General features: G+C 39.3%; 1 protein-coding gene across 3 annotated transcripts in view; it reads left to right on the top strand.

Moving 5' to 3' along the window:
* tmeff1b (transmembrane protein with EGF-like and two follistatin-like domains 1b) overlaps positions 1-24,898 on the top strand; it is a 99,866-nt gene that overhangs the window by 69,522 nt on the left and 5,446 nt on the right. For all 3 annotated transcript variants that reach the window (XM_017481451.3, XM_017481441.3, XM_053679706.1), the window contains exon 5: positions 4,617-4,716. In XM_017481451.3, the coding sequence (XP_017336940.1) occupies positions 4,617-4,716 (100 nt within the window). The remainder of the gene's footprint in view (positions 1-4,616; positions 4,717-24,898) is intronic.

The following is a 24,898-nucleotide window of genomic DNA, read 5'->3' on the forward strand; positions in this document are numbered from 1 at the left end:
GTTGGTATACCAGTGTTTTCTTTCTTTTTCAGGACATTCCAAATTGTTGTATTGGTTGTGGCAAATGCTTGTACAATGGCTCTGATGGAATTTCCCTCTTTTCTCTGCTTAAAAATGGCTTGCTTTTCTCCCGTAGACCTCCCTCTGGGCTTCATGTTGGTTTATTCTTTTTAACAAGTGAGATTTCACAGGTGAAACCCAGAGCTCAAACCAAGAGTAGGCATTCAAAGCTATTCATTGTTTAAACAATCAATCTAACAGGGCACACCTGGGCAACAAGAAACACCTGTCAGTCACATGTCCCAATATTTTTGATCCTTAGAAAAATGGGTGAGTCCAAACAAAGCTGTGGTACAAGCCTGCAGTTTGGTGATGTCAGTGGGTCACCAGTGTAAGGAAATTAGCTTTTCTTTTTTAGATTGAGCTCGGATAAAGTGCAGTTAAACTTTTTATTGAAGAGAGTTAGGCAGACAAAGCCAAAATCGTAGGGCAGTATCAAGGTCACAAAACAGGCACAAGGTCAGGCGAGGCGAGGCAAGATCAGCAAACCGGAAAAACGGCTTAGACGAGAATCGCCTACCCAGAACAAAAACCGGATCAAAAAGCATGAAACAAAAATGAGAATCGGAGTCTTGATATGGCTCTGGTGCAAAACACAGAAATGCAAAATACTTCTCCTAGATCAACACAGCGGTCCTGGCCCTCTGGACAAAATGTCCACACAGAAATCCTAATCCCAATACAGGCATTGTCTTAGTAAAGCAGGCAGTGAGTTGGCGACAGGCTCGCTGGGTCAGATGGTTGGGCTGGGACATGATCACTGTAGTTCTTAGGTGGGAATCTGGCTCTGCAGGGGAGGCCTCCTTGTGGCGATAATCGGTATCGGCTGAGAAATTTAGTATCGGTGCATCTCTATTAATATATACAATAAGGCAGGCAGACAGGTGGGCAAACCATCTACTTATTAATCTAATTTCACTTATTTTAGAAGAGCTTTAAGCTTAATATTATATGTACCAGTCTTAGCTAGATTCTGGGGTATTGCCTGTTGAGGGGATTTCCTCGTTACATCATGGTGTTGAGAGGATTCCCACAATGGTTATTCATCAGTGGTCTAGTCTGCGTTTGAGTGGTGTCTTGGAAGAGCAACCGGAGACTTTCCACTGCCACCACTTCTGATGAGAGGAGAGTGAGAGCCAAGAGAGCTTTGGTGTTGTTGGGTTTAACTCTTTCTGGCTAGGCCAGCCCTCTAAGGCAGTGGTGTCCAATCTTATCCGGAAAGGGCCGGTGTAGGTGCAGGTTTTCATGCCAACCAAGCAGAAGGCACTGGATACCTTGGATTTTATCTGTTGGGTAAGCCATCTGGTCTGGCCCAAAGGCCCAAATCACTGACAGCAGTTTTTGTGGTTTCTTGCCCTGTTGTTGCAGAATACCTTAGATAAGGCAATTGCAAACAGGCATTACTTAAGTGGCTCCTCAGTGTCTGCTGAGTCAGGATTCAATGCTTTATGATCCCTATAGCAGCCAGAGCTGTCTGTGGGGTTTTCTGTCTGAGAGTGTCCACAGTTTTTGTGCGTCTATTTTTTTTTGTGCGTCATATATCCTGCTTGTGTTTGAGATCCTACATGGTATTAGCTTAAACCCAAATTGAAACACTACTGCTTTGAGTTAGCTTGTGTTTCTTTACAATACGGGGTTGGTAAACTATGCATTAACAGTTCAGAGTTGCCCCAGAGCTTCCTAGGACATCTGTGCCAGAGTTCCGCACAGATTGTTACTGCACAAAATTGTCAGAACTTTGCAAGTTTTGGGACACTTCAACACTGCACAAATAACAAATCGTGCTCGTAGCTCATTTCAAGGCGTGGTGTTTAACAGTCTCACTTTTGCTACAATGAGATAAAGCTTAGTTACAGGCACACTGCAGCTGATACAGTTTACTGTGATCTCAGCAGATCTTAAGATTCCATGCCAGTTTCTCTGGACACACTAACACAACAAGGTTTCTTCACTGTTGACTACACAAATTAATTAAAAAATTTCGAAGTTTAAGTCTCCCATTCAAAACACACTAAGAATGTGTTACACAATACTTAAATTTCAGAATCTCAGCAAGCAGACACAAAAGGGAAAGCATTAGTTAACTACTGTAACAGTTAACCCTGGGGAGTAAAATACCTATTTGAATGGCAAAGTTATCAGCTGAGGGTCAGGGCTTTTATCCTGTCGGCCAACCACAAGGTCTTGGCCAGTGGCCTAGATCAATGAGCTTAAGAGAGAGGTTTGCTGATCTGTGAGGGTTCATCCATTGTTCACAGGACAGTGAGAACCCAGCAGTCAACCACAAGCTTTAATTAACTTGGTGTCTCAAGGTCTGAGCATGGGGGCTCATGATTTAAGGCTTTTTTTTTTTTTTTTTTTTTACATTTCTTAATTTTAACTGATTGTTTTATATTGTATTTGTATTTGATTTGTTAATTTTTGTTTTTTGCCTTATGTTGTGTTTGTTTTATTGTAAAGCGCTTTGAGAAAGAAACTTTTATAGGTGCTATATAAAATAATAATAATAATAATAATTATTATTATTATTATTATTATTATTATGTGACTGCTGATTTTATGTTGCTTGTGCACTGATGTCCTATTCCGGCTTAATGCAGTTATTGCAAACAGGAGATATTGTCATGTTACAAAGATGGATACGGAAGCAAACGCAGATTCTTATTTAATAACATTTAATAACCAACAAACATACAAAACACTGTGGCAAAGACAAAATACGGCAGCATAGACAAAGGTATAGTGAGATGATAATGTGAGACAAAGAGTGCATTGCACTCTTAGCACTTACCTGTGACTATATAGGAGTGCTAATTACCAGGAACGTGAATCAGGTGCAGGTGGTCATGTGACATTGAAGCAGTGGCTGTTGGGAACTGTAGTTCAGAGTTCCCTTACTGAATTCATGAGAAGAACCCCCCCCGCTTCTCCCGGAGCACCCAAAATGCACTCCCTGGGCAAAATGTCCCCAGCTGAACCAGGAGTTTGAGCGGCATCCTCAGTGGAGCAAGAAAGCAACGCGACGTCCTCAGCGGAACGGGTAAGCAGAGCGACGTCCTCAGCGGAACGGGTAAGCAGAGCGATGTCCTCAGCGGAACGGGTAAGCAGAGCGACGTCCTCAGCGGAACAGGTAAGCAGAGCGACGTCCTCAGCGGAACAGGTAAGCAGAGCGGCGTCCTCAGCGGAACAGGTAAGCAGAGCGACGTCCTCAGCGGGGCTGGAGCTCAGAGCGATGTGGTCTGCGGGGCAGGACAGGAGAGGGGAGTGATGTTCTCCGCGAGGCCCGAGGGAAGCTCCAAGATTTCCGTGAGGCCATAGAGGGGAGCGAGGTTCTCCGCGAGGCCGAAGGGAGGAACGATGCTCTCCACGGAGCATGAGGAACAGGAAGGGGGAGTGACATACAGCGCAGAGCAACAAAGAGGAACGATGTCTTCAGCGGAACATAGAGGCAGAGCGACGACCTCAGCCGAGCAGGATGGCAGAGCGACGTCCTCAGCCGAGCAGGATGGCAGAGCGACGTCCTCAGCCGAGCAGGAAGGCAGAGCGACGTCCTCAGCCGGGCAGAAAAGCGGAGTGCCTTCCTCAGTGGAGTGGTAAACCAAGCAATGCCCTCAGCACAACGGTGTTGTGCGCGGGGTTGGCGAACAGAGGGGGAGCACTTGGGTATGTCGTGAGACGGAGCAACGTCTTCAGCCAACCAGGGCGACTGAGCGACGTCCTTGGCTGATCCGAAAGGCTGAGCGGCATCCTCAGACAAGCAGGGAGGCTGACTTATGTTCTCCGCTGACGCCGTTTGCTGGACTAGATCCATAATAGGGGAGCGAGGGTGGGAGATGGTACTAGCCCAGTTAACAAGCTCCCACTTGTTAACTTGATTCCTCCATGTCCTGCTGCTTACGTAGCGCAGCTTGGTATTCCTCCTCCTGTTGGCATAGCGTAGCGTAGTTCTCCTCGAACACAGGTGCCAGAGTGAAGCCCAGGTATTTCATGATGAATCTGCTGCTTCCAAGTTTTAGATTTCACATTCTGTCACCTTACATAGATGGATACGGAAGCAAACGGAGATTCTTAAACATTTAATAACCAACAAACATATGAAACACCCTACAACAAGGAAACAAAACACTGGCAAAGACAAAATATGGCAGCATAGACAAAGGTATAGTGAGATGATGAGTGCATTGCAGCCTGTGACTATATATGAGTGCTAATTACCAGGAATGTGAATCAGGTGCAGGTGGTCATGTGAATTGTAGTTCAGAGTTTCCTTACTGATTTCATGACAGATATACAACTAAATATTAAGTGTTATTTACTTTAATACTATGCATTCCAATACTTTTGTTCACATAAAAATTGCCACCAAAGGTGCAATGTTCTAAGTTGTTTACAGAAAGCAGAGAAATCTCCTGGCAAATGGATTTGAAAAAGTTGTATCAAATAAAGTCATACCACCCACTACTACAACAACTAATCTTGTTTTAGCTGTGCTAACCAGGTTCTTGATTATATGCTAATCTTATTTAATGTAATTTGTGGTTCTTAATGTCTTATAGATGATGAAGGATCAGGTACAGATACAAGCAAGAAACTCACTAAATGTAGCAGCTGCAAGTATGGTGCTGAATGTGATGAGGATTCAGAAGATGAGGACTCGTAAGTATCCGATTTATTCATAAGGGATTTTGTAGCTTTGTTAAGTAAAATATTTGCCTTTATAAGCCCATATGTAAAATAAAAAAAATAAAAATGAAAAAAATTTCAAATGTTCAAATACAGTTATTTTCTGTATTATTTTTTAATTTTTTTTTTTTTTACTTGCAGAAGTACCCAAATTTGATTTGTTTTAAAGTATATTTTATTTGTTTGTTGGTGGGTTCAGTTTTTGCACTGAGAAAAGCATTTCTAGTACCAAAATTAGCTTCAGTAGCTTTGCCACTATGGCATCTCTGGACTTTATGGTAAAGCCAAAACTTGCGATTAGAGTGGCTTACAACAGTATTTACCTCCAAAATTTGACTTTTGTTAACATAGTGATTTAAATTTACTGAATAACTTTTAGTGTATAAAATACAGAATAATTTATAAAATGTAGATAGACTATATGTAGATATCAACATATAGTGCTTAGAAAGATGAAGGATGGGATTAGGTAATGGCATGTGGATAGTGTTAGATAGACTAGGCCCTCAGAATGCTCATGTTGGAAATTATGGCTATGCCTCTCTGAACTGAAACCATGTGGTGAAATGTTGACTTCTGTGCAAGCCACAGATTCAAACCTTTTGAACAAAAGGTTGCACATCAGTATAGCTGGTGCCACCTGGATAAAAAGAGGGGCAAAAATGTCTTAGTAAGTTGGTTTTGTCACATTGTAGAGTGTCACTGTAGAGTGTCACTGGAGTCTTTTGGGTTACTTGATGGTATCTGGCAAAAGCTTCAGTGAAAGGCAGATTTAACTAACACAAGTGTTGAGGGAAGCTGTCTTTAGAGTGCTTTCCTGATTCAGTTGTGACATACTGTATACGACAGCCATGATGGCTGCAGAAAATCAGTTGCAAAAGTGTGTGGGGTAGTTTTGGCATCTACTGGGGATTTGGTTGAGCCACAGAAAGAACACTTTGAGTAACTCCTTTCCCCAGTGGCTCATACTTCAGAAGGCAGTGCCAGAAATATCAGGTGTTTTGGAGTCCATCTCTGTGGCTGAGGTTACTGGTAAGAAACCGTTATAGTAGCAAGAGAGCAGTGGTGGATGAGATTACCCTAGAGATGTCAAAAGCATTGAACACTGTTGAGATTGTGTAATAAACATGGCTTCTCAATGATGCATAGTCCATTTATGGCAATGCCCTTGTACTGGCAAACTGGGATGGTGGGTTTTTAGGGCCCAAGCCCTGAAAGGAATGAATTTATGGTGAGAAAAGGGAAACAGGAAGTGTGTTATAACCTTTGCATACATTGACTGATTTGGATGAAACTTCAGCTGTATGTTCATTGAAGTAGGCCAATCACATGGATGCAACTATTGTGAGTCAAAGTCATAGCGCCACCAACTGACAGCAGCAAGTGTGTAACTTTTCAAAAATGCTTTGAAATCACCCTCTTATTTTTTTACCCGATTTGCTTCAAACTTCATCAGAATAACAGCAGATTTAGACCTGTGAAAGTATTCTTAATATCTTAAATATTGTTGCCATGGCAATGGCTCAAACATCAATAATCTTCTTGGGTATTTTTGAGGCTCTTAGCATGCTTGAAATTACATGAAACTCGACAAACACATCAGAGTTGTCGGCCATCTAAGGCAAAGCCTTAGAAATTGTCATGGTGGGGGAGCTCTGTAGTGCCATCTTTTGACAAACATTGAGGGGGTTAGTTTTAGCTACAGTCACCAAACTCAGTACATATATTGTTCTCATCATACGGGACAACTTTCTAATTTACAGTCATTAGCTCTGACCAACAGGAAGTCAGCTGTTTTGGTTTGAATGTGGGTGTTTTTTTGGAAAAACCAGGCTCTGAATTTTTAACTACCCCTCCTAAGGGGTTTATATGATTCACATCTAAGTTTTTCAGCATTATGCCAATACAGTGAAGATGTTAAATTGTGAAAGGATATAGGATATCTTGAACGGCCATGGTGTAATGACATTACACATTTGTCATTAAAGTAATGACAAAAAGGGAAACAGGAAGACAATAAATTATACAACATTTATTTCTATATAAAATATACATATATTAGAAATATAATAACTAATACTAACACACTGTATTCTTTTTTTTTTTGTAAGTATGTGTAAGAATGTTAAAGATAGGCAGATTAGTGCTATTTGATTGTAAGAAAAATGGCTAAAACCAAAGTGTATATATAGTATAACCACTAGATGACAGCATAGGCCTATTTTTAAACAGGGTTCAGAACGCTGCTGAGAACACTGTTTACAGGTTTATAATTACTTTTAGTAGGTGTTGCATTTGGATGTATATTTAGACATGATCAAAGATTAATTTATGTCACAGTATAGATTTTTTTTTTTTTTGTTTAAAATGTTGAATCTTCCTGCTCAAATAACTGGTAAACAGTCTGAGCATTTGATCGATCTCTCTCTCTGTCAGTTACACTCTTGATGGTTTAGAGTTTAACCCTTTCAAATCTCTTAGGCCTTTTCTTTTTCTATACGTTTGAATAACAAAATAAAGGCATGGACCCAGTTCATTTGTATGGCACTGACAAAATAGTTTTATGTCTTTTTTTTTTTATGTTTAACATGAATGCACACACAACACATATTACTATCACAGAGCTTAAGATAGTACATTATAACAAGTTAAGCATAGTCCTAGTGGTACTGCAGTAAATGTGGCGTATTCGAACGATTTTGACATAGTTCTTTTACATTTACCTACTTTACATGCACATTGTCCACCATGCACAGTTGCCCTAAAGCGACCAGGGTGGTGGCTGTGCTGGGGCTTGTTCACAATGGACTGTTGTTGGGGTTGCACGAATGCTATGCAAATTGTGCCACAAGAACACAGTGACACCAGATACTGCTGGTCAGTGAAAGAGGCACCAAAAATTGTCCATGAGGAAAAAGAAGTGCAGAAAGCAGGCAGGCATCTGTGCTAGGCTAACCCTAACCACCTGGCTCTACCATCCATTCACCTCTCCAAAATTTGCTCGGTCAACAATAAGCTGGACTACCTCTAACTTCAAAATATTTTTTATTGTGAGACAAAGATGAATTAAACAAAAAATCAGACATTTATGGATTGCATAAATATCTCCCTCCCTCCAGGTTAATACTTGGTAAAATCATCTTTGGCAGTAATTACATCCATAAGACTTCTGGGGTATGTTTGGGAATGGTCTTTGTACATCTGGATCCTGATCCTGTTTTGCTCATTTGTTTTGGCAGCCCTGGCACCCAAACAACATTGTTGGACAAGCCTTTAGATATTGCTAGAATGTTGGACGTTACTATAAGCACACCCTGAAGTGTTTATAGCAATTAAATTTGTAACCTCACATGAGATTGTAACCCTTAGTTTGGAAACCCCTGGTCTAGCCACTGTGCTAAACTGAAGTCTAGGATTATCATCTATAAGCCTGCTAAAGTGTGTAGATGTATAGATATCTCATCAAAATATATTGAGCTTTATTAATTTTCTAATACATATTTCTATTTCAGGTTGGTCTGTTGAGAGAGTAGATATGGTCATTGTACCATGGTGCAATGGGTTATTGGTTTGACAAAGGGGGCTCTATAGTGTAGGCAAAGCCGGGGCCAGACTGGTCAACTTGGAACAACTCTATGTACCTGCTCACTGACTAGCCAGCGATTATTTCAAACATATCAGAAGACTTTTTCCAGTTGTTGAAGTGATCATCTCAGCAGAGAGTCCAGACAGTCAAGGAATTAATTACCTCCCACTGGTAGATGCTAATCCATGCTCAGTCTCCCTTCATCTGGCCGGTGATTATCTAAATGAAGCTAAAACCTGAAAATCTCTGGAAGAATCGGCTAGTGTGCCACCCGCTTAACATGAATCCATTGATGGGGTTGCTCTTTCATTAATATACTCTTACCAGAAGGATGCAACCTGATATGTCACTCAGGTTAAAGTCCCCCAAAAGGAGCCACCAGCCTTTGTTCATCCTCTCTCTGGTCTGACTGCAACACTGTATGGATTGTGAAAGAGAAGAACTTTCACCTCTCTCTAAGATTGCTCACCATGCAGTGTGGCTGCTAAGAGGAGGCTATGGTCAGTCCTTTGTGGTGGTACCACAAAGAGTGCATGGCTCATGGCTCACATCTCACATCAGTGTAAAATCAATCAGTGCTTCCCTGCAGCACCACGCATGTGCAAGTTTACTTTCAATTTTAACGGTAAATTAAACTGCTGCTTTGAAATTTGTTGGACGGCCGGACCTCCATGAGTTATAAAGTCAACTGAACTCCATTAAGAAGTATATCCATGGATGGATGAACCTGCAAACTGGTCAAGAGGTACATTTAAGGCCCTTTTGAATAGAAAAAAGAGAAGTTTTACAATTGACTCCAGAAAGAACTGAATATCAAGATATGAGGAAAAGGTAAAGACCGTTACAACAGGAAACTGGAAAGGAATCTGCAGAATAACACAAGGTACATATGGAGGGGCATGAAATCCATTACACAGGGTTCTTACAAGGTGCTTGAAGTACTTGAATTTGGCTTTTTGAAATTTAAATGCTGGAAAACTTAAAAAAAAAAAAAAATAGTTAGCTAAAAAAAAATTAATCTAGTGGTGCTTAAAAAGTGCTTGAATGATAAAAAGTCAATAAATAAGAAATTGCTAAATAACTGTTTATTTTCGATAGAACATGAATACAATCCTTTCAAGAAACTAACAAAAATATACAATGAGAGAGAATGAAAAACATTTTGAAACTGAAAACCCAGTGACAAAAATTTAACACTGTCATAAACTATTAACAGTTTTCATTTACACTTTCAAAGTTTTTGTTTAAACTCTGCAAGTTTATGCTTGCCATTCTGGCACAAATCTCTCCTGTGGGCAAGCTTAACAGCGATTTACTTTCATTGTCTAGTGAGCTTTGGATCGACAGCTTGAGTGTCCAGCTGAGGAGGATGATAACGATGTTCTGTGCTGCTCCTGAGAGTTCATCTTGAAAAAATAGTCATATGAGACTACCTAAAGCTCAAATATTAATTACAAATTAATATACTAAGTACAAAGTACAAACATGATAACTATTCAGAGAACCCCATTCAGAATGCTCACCAAAATTTGTGACACTGAAGTCTCTACTTCCAGGTCAGTGAGCTGTCGATCCAAATCTCACTATCCAATGAGAGTAAATCGCTGTTAAGCCCGCCCACACGTGAGATTTGTGCCAGAATGGCGAACGTAAATTGTGAAGTGTAAAAGAAAAGTTTAAAAGCGTAAACAAAAACTCTGGCAGCACATTCATATACCTGATTAGCAAAAAAAGAAGCTTAGAAAACTATTAACAAAAAATGCTGTATATTTGAAGACCATGTTAAAGTTTTTTCCTCTGATTTCACTCTTTTTCAGTTTCAGAGTGTTTCTCTTTTTTCTCATTATATATTTTTGTTTGTTTCTTGAAAAGTTACATTCTTTGTTCTTTTGACACACATTTAATTTCATATCCCTGCAGCTACTCTGTTTAGTGAGTGGCAGAGAGGAGCAGCCCATTCATTGTGAGAGAGAAATTAAGAAAGACATGTAGTCTTAATGGGCCAGGTTTCAGTCACTATGTCATACTTGTTTCGTTGTCTGACAACAGAAACAGAAAATGAGAACTGCTTTATTGCAAATTTGGCTGTATTAAAATATAGTATGTGATCACAGAGAGTACAAAAGAATGGAACAGATGTAAAAGGCTGACATTGGGCAGAATGGAAATGCGACACGATATAATGAATATGTTAATTAGTGCATGGCAACATCTTGTGACATTTAGCGACTTTCCATTGAAAGTTGTCGTCAACAGTGTTCCTGTCACTCACCAGGAGTATATTGACGTTGTGGTGAAGAAGCAATGCCTAGGAAATGCGAATTTAGTCCAGCATGGCTGCAAAGGCACCATTTTTTTTTTTTTTTTTGGAATTTAAAAAGAAGAAACAGAGAATATGGTTGAATCTCTTCCTTAAAAACAAAAGCAAAAAATAGTGCATGAAAAATCCTTGAAAGTCCTGGAATTTCATTATGAAGCATCTGTAGGAGCCCTGCATTTTGGAGGAATGCAGGGCTCCTACAGATGCTTCATAATGAAATGCTTCAAATCATGGCTTCAGCAGTTAAATGAACCAGAATATATCAAGAAAATCCTAAAGAAACAGCGGCTTCTTATTTGGGGTTAATTTGAATCAGTTCATTGATGACGTGCATGAAAATTACTTTGGAACACATTTGAAGATAGTTGGTTAATTCTGGGCACAGTCACATGCAAAGAGTGTGCACACCTCTGTTTGTGTGTGTATTTATTTATGTATGTATGTGTGCGTGACCAACAAATCGGGGGTTCAAATCCCAGTCAGAAGAAGTCTCCAATGAGGGCCCCCAGGCGTAGACCCTTATTCAAGCCTACCTCGGAACATGAGCGACAGAAATATAATAAAAGCCATACCGGCTAGAATTAACTACCTAGTTAATTCTAGCCGGTATGGCTTTTTATTTATTGCATCAGATGTTGGGGAACCAGGACATGCTAATGGAAAATGGTCTACTGGAATAAGACACATGTGGACAAGGACTGAGAATACAGAACTGATTAAATGCTACTATGACAGCAGGCCAAAGGCGAGAGGGTACATTCAATGTATGTGGGAACTATGGATGAGCAGAAGACCAACATCCACACTGACAAGGAAGTAACTTGTAACCCAGCCCTAACATCAATAAAAGGAAGCTACTGTCACAGCTGGAGATTGAGAGGCTCCAACAGAATAGGAACACTAATAAGCAATATGCAGGTAATAAGCTGACCCTGATACAGGAGACCAGTGTTAAAGAACCAGATGATACCCCACCATCAGTCATAACAGCTGAATCCACTGAACTGAGGATGAAGATTACCACCAGACATAGTCAAGCTCCAGATGCGACTTCCCTGGCTAACTGACAAAACCCCGTCACAAGAGATACTTGTAGATGTTAACACGGTTCTACTTGCTGTCCCCACTACCACCATCATGGAAACCAATGAACTTGTACAGTGCTGTGAAAGTATTTGCCTCCATCCTGATTTCTTCAGTTTTTGTGTATATTGTCTCTAATTTTCCAAAAAGTTAAACACAGCTAAGCTATATCATCAAGTACTAACATCAGTTTGAGGATTACACAGTGAGCACTGTGAGCGGTAAGTAGGAAAATCAAGGGTTTATTGCTGCTCACCACATACAAGATCCACACAGTTGAGATGTCCCAAGAGTGATTTGAAAGTCCCCTGAAACGGTGCTCCCTTTTTATACAATTGAAACACCCCTGGTTCACCCAAAATACCATTACATCTGATGTCTGGGTGATGTCCTGTCTGGGGTTTTTTTTTTTAGATTCTTTCCAATCCACTTATTTTTGCCTCAGACTTCTCAAGACCTGTTGAATTTGCATTCTAGGTGCTTTTTTTTTTTTTTTTTTTTTTTTTTTTAAACCAACTTCTGTTTTTTATTGCATGTCTAAGCTAATTTTGAGTGAGGACATTTATCATCTGTATGCTTTTTCTCCTTTATCATGGGTAAGTGTATGCTTTTTCTGCATTGGCATTAGCATATGTACAGTATGATTTAGTAAAATAATCACAGTCGCAGTCGACATGATCCAAGGTGCTGACTGTGCAAAGATGCCCCTGAAACAGTTCAGCAGGGTGTAAGATTGAATTCAGTTCAATTTTATTTGTATAGTGCTTTTTACAATAGACATTGTCTCAAAACTGCTTTACAGAAATATCAACATGGTATACAGATATTAAAGGTGCAAGTTAGGACAGCATACACTGAAAGGCCTACCTCTTCCTAAAGTACTTATATAAGCACTTCATTTAAAAAGTGTTGTCTGTGTGTTTTTCTTACCATATTACCTCTCAACAGAGTTTTAAGACTGATGGTATACTTAGTGATATAGTGATGTGATGTAGTGAACCAGTATTAGGATGTATTTATTGATAGAGACTTCAAAGCATTTCTGTAAGTTACTCTGGATAAGGGTGTCTGCCAAATGCCATAAATGTAAATGTACAACCAAGTGGCTAGGATAGTGTATAGAAACATTTGTGCCAAGTATGGATTAGAAGTCCCCAAATACTAATGGGACACACCACAGAAAGTAGTTGAGAACAGAAGAGCTAAGATCCTCTGGGACTTCAAGTTCCAGACTGACAAGCAGCTGCTGGCTAACCAAACAGACATAGTGGCTATTCACAAGGAGCAGAAAACAGCAGTTGTGATGGATGTGGCAATCCCAGCTGACAGTAACATCAGGAAGAAGAAGCATGAGAAAATTGAGAAGTACCAGAATCCAGGTACAACAGCTGAAGTCTCTTTCCAGAAATGTGCAGTCCTAGGAACAGCTAAGATACTGCACAGAAACCTTAACCTCCCAGGCCTCTGACAGAGGACCAGAGCTTGAGGAAGGGGGAGGAGGGACATTTTTAATATACAAATAAATATGAAAAACATCCTTCTACTGGAAGTCTGAGGGTTTGCCACATCCATCACAAGGGGTTGCTGGGATTTCCATATCTATGACAAGTGCTGTTTTCTGCTCCTTGTCAACCACCACCATGATGCGTGCATATATATATATATATATATATATATATATATATATATATATATATATATATATATATATATATATATATATATTGTGTGTGTGTGTGTGTATATACAGTATATTTAGTTTAGCATTTAACACTATAATTCCCTCCAAACTCATCACCACATTGGAGGACCTGAGACTGTCCCAGGGTCAGTGCCCCCTGTCAGGTAGACCACAAGCAGTTCAGCTGGGTAGACATGTCTCACCCTCTCTCACCCTCAGCACCAAGGGTTGTGTCTTGAGCCCCGTGCCTTATCCATTGTACACTTATGACTGTGGCCACTTCCAACTCTACCACGATTGTCAAGTTTATTGTGGTGGGCCTTATCTCTGTTAATGACAAGAAGGCCTATTTGGAGGAGATTTAAAGCCTGGAGAACTGATTCCAGGAGAACAATCTCATCCTGAATGTCAACAAGACAAATGAGTTGATAGTGGACTTCAGCACGAAGCAGGATAGGAGCTACCACTCTCTTAAGACCAACTGTGCCCCAGTGGAGCAAGTGGACAGTTTCTGTACCTTGCTGTTCACATCACAGGGGACCTATCATGGTCCTGTCTCATTAACACCCTGATGAAGAAGGCCTGTTAGTGTATTTACTATCTTAGAAGCTTAAAAGACTTTAAACTACCCTCTAAGGTGTTAAGGAACTTTTACACCTGCTCCTTCAAGAGCATCCTGACAGGAAGCATCACAACCTGTTTTGGGAACAGCACCAAGCAGGTTTGGCTTAGAGGGTGGTGCAATCAGCTGAGCTTCCTGACTTGCAGTTTATCTATAGCAAGCAGTGCTGGACCAAGGCCAGGAAGATAGTTAAGGACCTCAGCCATCAGAGAATAAGGAGAATCTTCTTCCCACATTCAACCAGGAAAACACCTAAGACTAGAGCTTGGACTTGTTTGGTTATATGCATATATATCATAAAATTGTCCACGCTAATTTCTTGTTCTTTAATTTTATGACAATAAAAATTGTCATAAAATTAAAGAGACAGAGACCTTATTTATTTGTGCAATTGTGAGCATACTTTTGTCTAAAAAAATGCTTTGTGTTAATATTTTTACTGGACATTGTGTCTGACAATTTTTGATTTTTTCAGACATTTTGAATTTTTAACGGTCAAAAAAACTGTATTTACCAGCTAACAGAATCTCTGACCTGTATGCAAGTAGGTACACAGTCCAAAGGTTTTAGGCACTTGTGGAGGGAAAAACATTGTAAAACTATTAAAAATAGAAATAATATTAGTTTATATTTAATAAGTAACAACATACAAAATGTAAACAGTAGGAAAACCTTAATCAAATCAATATTTGGCATGACTACTGTCTTTAAAACTGAACCAATTCTCCTAAGTACACTTGCACACAGTCAGGAATTTTGTAGGCATATAGTTCAATGCATGATTAAACAATTATACCAAACAGGTGCTATGGATCAACAATATAATAAGTAGATTGAAACACAATCATTACCTGAAACAGCTGCGTAGGAGGAATAAAACTGTGTTAGGAATAGTCATTCTCTTCTAACTTTGTGATGCTGCTGAAGAAAGATTAATCCAAAAATTCTTGGTACCATGGCAAGACTGACCACATCAGACACAAGGTGGTCTTATTGCCTCACAGGCAGAAACTTCAAGGCAGGCAGGTGTTTCCAGATGTGCTGTCTAAGGTCTTCTGGAGAAGCACAAAAAAAACATAGATTCAGTGCTCGGCCAAGAAACTTAGTGTAGCAGATGCTGACATACCTTCACAATTAGATGATGTCCAGCAGCTCCATCAGCTCAGACTTGGCAGAAACCAGTGGTACCCTGGTAGATCTACAATCTACAGAAGTTTGATCAGAAGTGATCTTCATGGAAGACTTGTGGCCAAAAAGACCTACAGTATCTCACAAAAATGAGTACACCCCTCACATTTTTGTAAATATTTGATTATATCTTTTAATGTGACAACACTGAAGAAATGACACTTTGCTACAATGTAAAGTAGTGAGTGTACAGCTTGTGTAACAGTGTAAATTTGCTGTCCCCTCAAAATAACTCAACACACAGCCATTAATATCTAAACCGCTGGCAACAAAAGTGAGTACACCCCTAAGTGAAAATGTCCAAATTGGGCCCAAAGTGTCTATTTTGTGTGGCCACCATTATTTTCCAGCACTGCCTTAACTCTCTTGGGCATAGAGTTCACCAGAGCTTCACAGGTTGCCACTGGAGTCCTCTTCCACTCCTCCATGATGACATCATGGAGCTGATGGATGTTAGAGACCTTGTGCTCCTCCACCTTCTGTTTGAGGATGCCCCACAGATGCTCAATAGGGTTTAGGTCTGAAGACATGCTTGGCCAGTCCATCACCTTCACCCTCAGCTTCTTTAGTAATTCTTTAGTAGTTCTTTAATCGTTATCATACTGGAATACTGCCCTGCGGCCCAGTCTCCGAAGGGAGGGGATCATGCTCTGCTTCAGTATGTCACAGTACATGTTGGCATTCATGGTTCCCTCAATGAACTGTAGCTCCCCAGTGCCGGCAGAATTCACGCAGCCCCAGGCCATGACACTCCCACCACCATGCATGTAGGCAAGACACACTTGTCTTTGTACTCCTCACCTGGTTGCCATCACACACGCTTGACACCATCTGAACCAAATAAGTTTATCTTGGTCTCATCAGGCCACAGGACATGGTTCCATTAATCCATGTCCTTAGTCTGCTTGTCTTCAGCAAACTGTTTGCGGGCTTTCTTGTGCATCATCTTTAGAAGAGGCTTCCTTCTGGGACAACAGCCATGCAGACCAATTTGATGCAGTGTGCGCCGTATGGTCTGCACACTGACAGGCTGACCCCCCACCCCTTCAACCTCAGCAGCAATGCTGGCAGCAGTCATACGTCTATTTCCCAAAGACAACCTCTGGATATGACGCTGAGCACGTGCACTCAACTTCTTTGGTCGACCATGGTGAGGCCTGTTCTGAGTGGAGCCTGTCCTGTTAAACTGGTGTATGGTCTTGGCCACCATGCTGCAGCTCAGTGTCAGGGTCTTGGCAATCTTCTTATAGTCTAGGCCATCTTTATGTACAGCAACAATTCTTTTTTTCAGATCCTCAGAGAGCGATGACACCAAATTTAACACACCTGCTCCACATTCACACCTGAGACCTTGTAACACTAAAAAGTCACATGACATTGAAGAAGGAAAATGGCTAATTGGGCCCAATTTGGACATTCACTTAGTGGTGCTCTTTTGTTGCCAGCGGTTTAGACATTAATGGCTGTGTTGAGTTATTTTGAGGAGACAGCAAATTTACATTGTTGCACAAGCTGTACACTCACTACTTTACATTGTAGCAAAGTGTCATTTCTTCAGTGTTGTCACATGAAAAGATATAATCAAATATTTACAAAAATGGGAGGGGTGTACTCACTTTTGTGAGATACTGTACCTCTGACATGGAAATAAGGCCAACATCATTCAGTCCGTGTTGGAGTACATGAAGAGACTTCTTAGAAGTTAAAAATCTTGAAAATTCCGATCCAGGCTCTGAACATTCCATCGATGTAAGTGACTGTGTTCTAGAGTTGGATAGATAGATGGGGTGCCAATACTTGTATAGTTGATTAGATAGATAGTTAGATAGGGTACTTGTAGTGTTGGATGGATAGATAGATAGATAGATAGATAGATGGACATATGGATGGCGTGAGAGTCCCTGTTACAGCTACAATGACCGTGAAAAGGAAAGAAGGGGGGTTTCAGGCTGTGTGCACACAGGTATGTGTGAGTTTTGACAGTTGGAGTTTGAAATCTTGAACATTCTGAGCCAGGCTCATTGACATTCCGTCAATGTAAGTGAATGGGAGTTTTTAGGATATTTGATTGTCCGTGATGGGAAAACCGTAAGTCCGATCAGTTATGAAAAAATACAGCATGATCAAACTGAATAACCTGAAGAACTGTGCGTTTGTGAGTTTGGTAGAAGTAGCTTGAAAGCTCAGGGAGTTTCAATAGTCAGAAATTTTTAATGGCATTCCATTGGAAATTTGGCCACTTTGAACTTCTGTAATGGGAAAATCGTAATTTTGATCAGTTAGAAAAGTCAGAACAGGCTGAAGGTTTGTACTGAGTTTGGTGGAGGTAGCTTGAAAGCTTGTCTACTATGTAATTCTGATAATAAAATTATTAGTAATAATAATAATAAACATATCTGCAAGCAGCATCTATTGGGGTTCAAGCCATTTGGAGTTGTGATTTTTCAAAACACTGCGTTATATACAACCGTTAACACAGACCCAATTTTTATTTTTTATTTTTTTACAAACTTTGCACTTTGCACAAACTTTGCACCACCAAGTATCATTCCAATGATTCTGGTCATTGTTAACCTTGTCTAATAGCTGCTGATGGCAGCCATGTTTTTCAACATACACGAATGTCCTCATAGGGAATGATGACAACGACACTATATGAAAATTAAGTCAATCATATCAATGGTTCCAAAGTTACAGCCGATTTCATGTTGTTGTTTTTTTGTATTATAGCGCCACCATGTGGCAAAACTGTGCAATGTTTTTTGGCCTACCATAGATTGACCTCATACATAAGCCTGCCAGGTTTGGTGAATATATCTAATTTCGTTCAAGAGTTATAGCTATTTACATAAAACTTTGTGTTTTCACATACTGTAGCTACCTTGAGTCAAAAGTTCAAACTTTTATTTTTGATAGTTATTGATAATGAGACTCCATAGAATTGTTTGGCACTGGTATGGTCTCTATCGGACAAAAAACCTAGGACTAGTCTGGGAAAAAGTAGGTTTTACAACAAATCCAAGAAATCTGAGGTATACGTTTTGTTTGCTTTGAGCCAAGGATTCAAATGGTATAAAGCACTTGAGTCTACGACAAACGATCTAGGAGTTATGAGCAGTTTCTCATTTTTGATCACTGTAGTGCCCCCGATTGACTGAGTCCGTGTTTCTGAGAGCGAGCAATACCACTACCATCTGACCAAGTTTCAAGTCTCTAGGCCTTATGGTTTGGTCTGCCCCGTCAGTTTTATGGCAGAATAATAATAATAAATATAACTGCAAGCAGCAATTATCGGGGTTCAAACCATTTAGGGCCCTTAACGACATTAAAAGATATTACTTAATATTGTGCAATCCTATAAGCACCTAAATCAAAGAAAAACCAAGATCAGTTTAAGAAATCTTGACCTTCATTAAGCTTGTCTAACAACTGCTGAACACTGCTCAACCAATGGCAGCCAATTGTCCTCATATATGGTGATTGAACCATAGACAAGGGCAATTCTTGCAAGATTTATCCACATTTACTGCCAATTTCATGTTTTGTTCTGCTATGGGTCATACTCAGTAATGTTTTTTTGTTTGTTTGTTTTTGTTTTTTTTACATCTATCCTTAAATTGAGCCCATACATATGTGCCAAAAGTTTAGTGAAAATATCTAATTCCTTTCAGTAATTCTAGCCATTTAAGTAAAAGTGGCCACATCCACTTCAAACTTTGTGGTGTGCCCTTGCAAGGGTAAATCAAAACCTCAACTTTTTTTTAGATAATTATTTATCTAGGTAGTCCAACGAACTGTCCTGTAATAGGATTATTATAGAAGAGAAAAAAACCTAGGACTGGTTAGCAAAACTAGGTTTTTAAGATTATCTGAAATATTTACCAAATGGTTTGACAGACACCAGTGGTTCTTGAAGCAAATATGCAAATATAATCTCAAATATTTAACGAATGATTTGAGTGACAGGAGTGGTCCTAGAGGCAAAGTTGTTCAGAATTATGAGATCTAATGTAAGATAGATATGTGTATGATGACTAGTTTACAAAAGTAGGTTTTAGAAAAAATCCAAGATGGCAGGTGTAAATGTAAATCTATACATGTTGTTCTGGTCCCAAGGATTCCATAGATATAAGACACTTGAGTCTGTGACACGCGGTTCAAAAGTTGTGGCCATTTTTTTCTAAACATGCTCACTATATCCACTATCTGGCCGATTGGGCCGAAACTTTGCGAAGCTGTAGTACTCTGGGGTACTACCTTCCCTCAAAGTTTCAGCTCTTTAGGCCTTATGGTTTGGTCAAGCAGCAATTATCTGGATTCAAGCCATTTAGGGCCCTTAAAGATGTTAAAAGATATTACTTAATATTGTGCAATATAACTATAAGCACCTAAATCAAACAAAAACCAAGATAATTTTAATAAATATCGGCCTAAATATCATTGGTCAACCAATGGCCGCCATGTTTTTCAAGATTCACAATTGTCTTACATTAGATATTTAATATGAATGACACGAAACAAAGTGCTTATTCCAGGTCTCCCTTGTCTTTATAATACCATTTTCAGGTTTCACACACTTTTTGTTGTGGATATGGATACTTGGAATAAATGGTGGGTAAGAAAAATGCTTTCTTCAGGTCTCCCCTTTATAAAATAATTTCCTGATCTCACTGCAAACATAATGTGATATAATTGCAAACCCTGATACCTCACATGAACAAATTAAGTGATAAACCTTCACAAAATGTGATTGGTAATGTTATTATATTGACTTTATAATGTCTAAATATGATTTCAAAAGAAAAACATGTTAAGAGAACTATATTATGGAGCAGAATGAGCCTAAGTGGGGTCCTCTGCTGCCATCTACTGGTTATAATGGCAATTTCATTGAATTTAGCATAAGAATATAGTCATTTTGATCTTTTTAACTGTTATAGAGATAACTACTGCCCGATCTACATAAAATTTTGTGTGCTAGTTCAGAGTCATATGTCACATGAGCTTACCTACTTTCCATAAGATCTAAGCATTCCTTGATGAGTTATAGGCTTTTGGGTACACTTGCTCAAGTCCATATTTTAAGGCCTATAAACACATGTGTAAAAAGCTATTATGTATTCTTTAACAAGCCTGTAGCCACCTAGATGACCGTTTACAGTCAATACAGGCAATTTATGGTTTAAAATATATAAAAAATATAAAATATATGGTTTAAAAGCTTTTTAACTGTTATAGTGCCACCTATTGTCCGATCCCCATAAAAGTTTGCATGCTTCTTTAGAATTATATGTTGCACATGCTCACATAGTTTCATGAAGTTTTTACTTTTTGTTTAGGATCTACAGGCTTTTTCGTATATTTCACCATGCCCATTTTCTAAAAGACCATGTTATATATGTCCAAAGGGTAAAGTTCCACAGAGAGTACAGAGAATTGTACTGCAGTGGTTTCCTTGAGTTTGAGCAAAAAACCTATGACTAGTTCGCAAAACTAGGTTACTGAAATAATCTCAAATATTTAACGAACAATTTGATTGACAGCAGTAGTCGTAGAGGCATAGTTGATTTGAATCTGAAGATCTAATGTATGATACAAAGAATATGTGCATATCTGAAACATTTAATGACATGCAATCATTTACACACCATTTATTCAGACGTTTAATTATTATTTTTTACTATTATAGAGCCACCAAATGGCTCAACTCCTCCATTTTTGACTAGTGCCTTCAGACTGAGACCCTACATAAGTTTACCAAGCTTGGTGAAATTTCTCATTCTCTTCAAGAGTTATAGCCGTTTAAGTAAAAGTGGCCAAACCCACTTTCAAATCTTTTGATGTGCCCTCACGAGAGTAAATCAAAAGTTAAACTTTTTTTTTGATAACTATTATTCCAAGTCGTCCAAAGTATAGTCCTGCAATAGTTCTATTTCACTTGAGCAAAAAAAAAAAAAAAACTATGACTAGTTCGCAAAAGTAGGTTTTTAACAATATCTGAAATATTTACAGAACAGTTTGACAGACACCATTCTTGAGGCAAATATGTTTAGAAGACCTATCATTTGATATACATTAGTTGTGTTTCTTCAAAACACTGCATTATATACAACCGTTAACATGGACAAAAATCGTGATAGTGCCACCTATTGGCCAATTTTTTAAAAACTTTGCACAAATCTCTTAGACCAAGAGTGAAACATATCCACCAAGTTTCGTTCCAATTGGCTATTGGTAATCTTCTCCAATAGCTACTGAACTTGATTGGCCGATGGCGGCCATGTTTTTTTAACATACGTGAATGTGCTCATAAAAAGTGATGGCAGCTGAGACAAAGCCCTTTGGGCTTGAACCCCAAAAAATAATAATAAAAATCCTTACAATTACAATATGGGTTCATCTCTACGCGCTTGAACCCCTAAAACATAATAAAAATCCTTACAATTACAATAGGGTTTCAGCGCTACCTGCTTGAAACCCCTAATGATAATAAGAGGAACACTAACCAAAGCAATAGGTGTCTTCACCATTGGATAACAATAGGGGATAACTATGGATAACAATAGGGGTATTTGCCTTTCGGCCTTGAACCCCAAAAAATACTTACAAAAACAATAGCGTTTCAGTCCTTCAGCCTTAAACCCATAATAATAGTTGTGATACTATATACTGTGAAACAGTCATATTTCCTGGGACAGTTACCGTACCATGGAAATCTCATAAAGTTGCAACCCTAGTACCTACCAAATGTGGTCCAAAGAAGGACAGACGGTGAACTGGTTGTCAGGGTCATGGGTGCCCAAGGCTCATTGATGCACAGCACACCTTCAGAGGTCTTGTAAAGTCTATATATACAGCATATGAATACACAAATACTACATAGCCATGTATGTTCAGTACACCTACTAATTATTGAATTCAGGTGTTTTTGCCACACCCATTGCTAAAACATGTATAAAATTAAGCACATAGCCATGCGATCGCCATAGACAAACACTGGTAATAGAATGGCTTGTATTACATAATACTACATTTATATAGCACATTCTTACACCCAAGGTCACATTACAGTAACAAAAAACAGTAAACAAATGCACACAGATAAAACAAAAACACAGCTTCCAATAGCTGCTGTGATCTAATTTCAGTGGTATAGCTGCTCATAGTCCCACTGGAGGCCTACACAGGTATGTTGCACATAGCCTGTTCAGCCACGATGCCATCAGGCAACACCACTCGGAAAGTTATGCAATGGATCAACTAAATGAGCACAGACGCATCACAGCACAGACCCCAAGACCACTCACAATGATAATACAAACCCTCTGCCAGTGAGCGAAACAGGCACACAATAATGAGTGGGCGGACACACGATCCAATGCTCAATATTGGGTCTGGAACTCCACCACAATGAGCAACCAGTGGGACAAAAACAACAAAACATTAATACAAATAAAAACATCAAACATACAAATGCCAATGCAAGAAAAGAAAAAGCTCTGGTGAGAAGCAGCAGCCAAAATGCTCACAGTGTATTCTCAAGCAGAAATGGATTTTTGACCGAATAGGCACAAATTCCCACAGACACACTCCAAAGTCTTGTAGAAAGCCTTCCCAGATGAGCAACCTCAAAAAAGGGGAGGGGGTGGGGATCTCATTAGATCACTTGTCTAGATCTAATGAGCTTAGGCACATGGCAAAGAAATGCTGTAAAACAAAGATGTCTCCAAAAATAATTTAATTAAATATTTATATATAAAAATGTTATACTAAAAAAGCTGTACATATTAAAGCGCACCTATTATGGTTTTGAAACGTGTATAATTTTATTTTAAAAGTCTCATACAATAGATTTACATGCCCAGTGTCACAAATGACTTGTTCAAGGATCTGTTCTAAAAGATTCCTTCTAAACTCCTCCTTTCAGAGAGCATACTCTGCTCTGATTGGTCAGATGTCCCAGTCTGTTGTTATTGGTCTACTGCTGTCAGTGTGTGTTGAAAAGGAAATGCCCACTACCATATCCAGTTTTAGCTCCATCTGTTCGCGAGCAGACACTGAATACCAGAGGCGGGTGTTTTTTGTTACAAACCTATGTAGGTTTGTGCAGGAAGTATGTCTGGAATTACTAACAACTCGTTTCAGCTGTGCAGAATCAGTTCCTTCTTTTGGGAGTCAATAACCCCGTTTGTCGTGTGCTTTGATTTTTGAAATTTTGCAGATGTTTTTACATTCACAAACAGCTATATAACACGCATGAAGGGTAATATTTGAAAAACCATAATAGGTGTGCAAGCGATCAATATTTAGTGTGACAACCATTAACCCTTTAAAAAACAGTTTGATTCATGATTTCATCATACAAAGTACATTAAAACATTATGTGTTAAGTAAATTTACAGTGGTCCCTTTGAATACACTAGATTTAGAACTATTGTAGCACAAGTTTCAGATAAGCCTTGTTAAAAAGGCAGTAATGAATTGGTTTACTGTTCATGTTTACATTTTTCCATGTTTCTCAGTGCTCCTGTCTCTAACATTAGTGATGTCTCAAAGCAGGTGGGTGGTTTAGTTATCATGTCTGCCTGCTGGCATAGGTGTTTTGGCGAGTCACGGTCTAACAATGCTAAGATTATTAGCCAGATTTCTGTGCCCCCTTCCCAAAAGACCATTTTACATTTACATTTATGGAATTTAGCAAATGCCCTTATTTGGAGTGACATACATATGTGCTTTGTACTCTCTATCAGAAACACATATTCATGCTAAAAACCCTGTTGTGGAGGTTAGTGCAGTATGCAAAAATAACAAGACCAGGATTTTTTTAAAGCAAAGTTCTACTTTAAGTGTCTGATGAATATGAAGGTTGCTTGAATACAGTCAGTGATTCAGCTGTTTGAACAGCCAGGGGAAGTTCATTTTTCACCTTTGTGCCAGGACATAGAAGAGTCTTGATGCATGTCTTCCTTGTACCCTGAGAGATGTTGGGTCCAATCGAGCAGTGCTAGCAATGATAAGTGATAAGTGCTTTAAGGTAGGCGGGCAATGGTCTCTATTTGGGCTTTGCATTCAAGCATCAGTGTTTTAAATCTGATGTGGACAGGTAAAGGAGCCTACTGGATGGAGCATAGCAATGGGGTGTGTGGGAGAACTCTGCTAGGTTGAAAATAAGTCATGTAACTACATTATGGATTAGTTGCAGAGGTCATGATTGAGTTGCAGTAGCCCAGTCTCATAATGACAAGGGACTGAACAACCACCTAAATCGTCTGTGGATATAAATGGCCAGGCCTTTCTGATGTTCTGAAGGAGCAAGCAACAGTTGATTGTACAGACTACCCCAAGTTTGCATGCAGTAACAGATGGTGAGATCTGAGAGTTGTCCAGAGAGATCACAAGATCTTGATATGGGGATGCATCTCTGTGGATGTACAGTATCTCACAAAAGTGAGGTGTACTCACATTTTTGTAAATATTTGATTATATCTTTTCATGTGACAACACTGAAGAAATGACACTTTGCTAAAATGTAAAGTAGTGAGTGTACAGCTTGTGTACAGCTTGTGTACAGCTTGTGTAACAGCTTGTGTAACAGCCATTAATGTCTAAACTACTGGCAACAAAAGTGAGTACACCCCTAAGTGAAAATGTCCAAATTGGGCCCAATTAGCCATT

The sequence above is a fragment of the Ictalurus punctatus genome, chromosome 1 (assembly GCF_001660625.3).
Source record: "Ictalurus punctatus breed USDA103 chromosome 1, Coco_2.0, whole genome shotgun sequence".
In the NCBI taxonomy this organism is placed as follows: domain Eukaryota; kingdom Metazoa; phylum Chordata; class Actinopteri; order Siluriformes; family Ictaluridae; genus Ictalurus; species Ictalurus punctatus.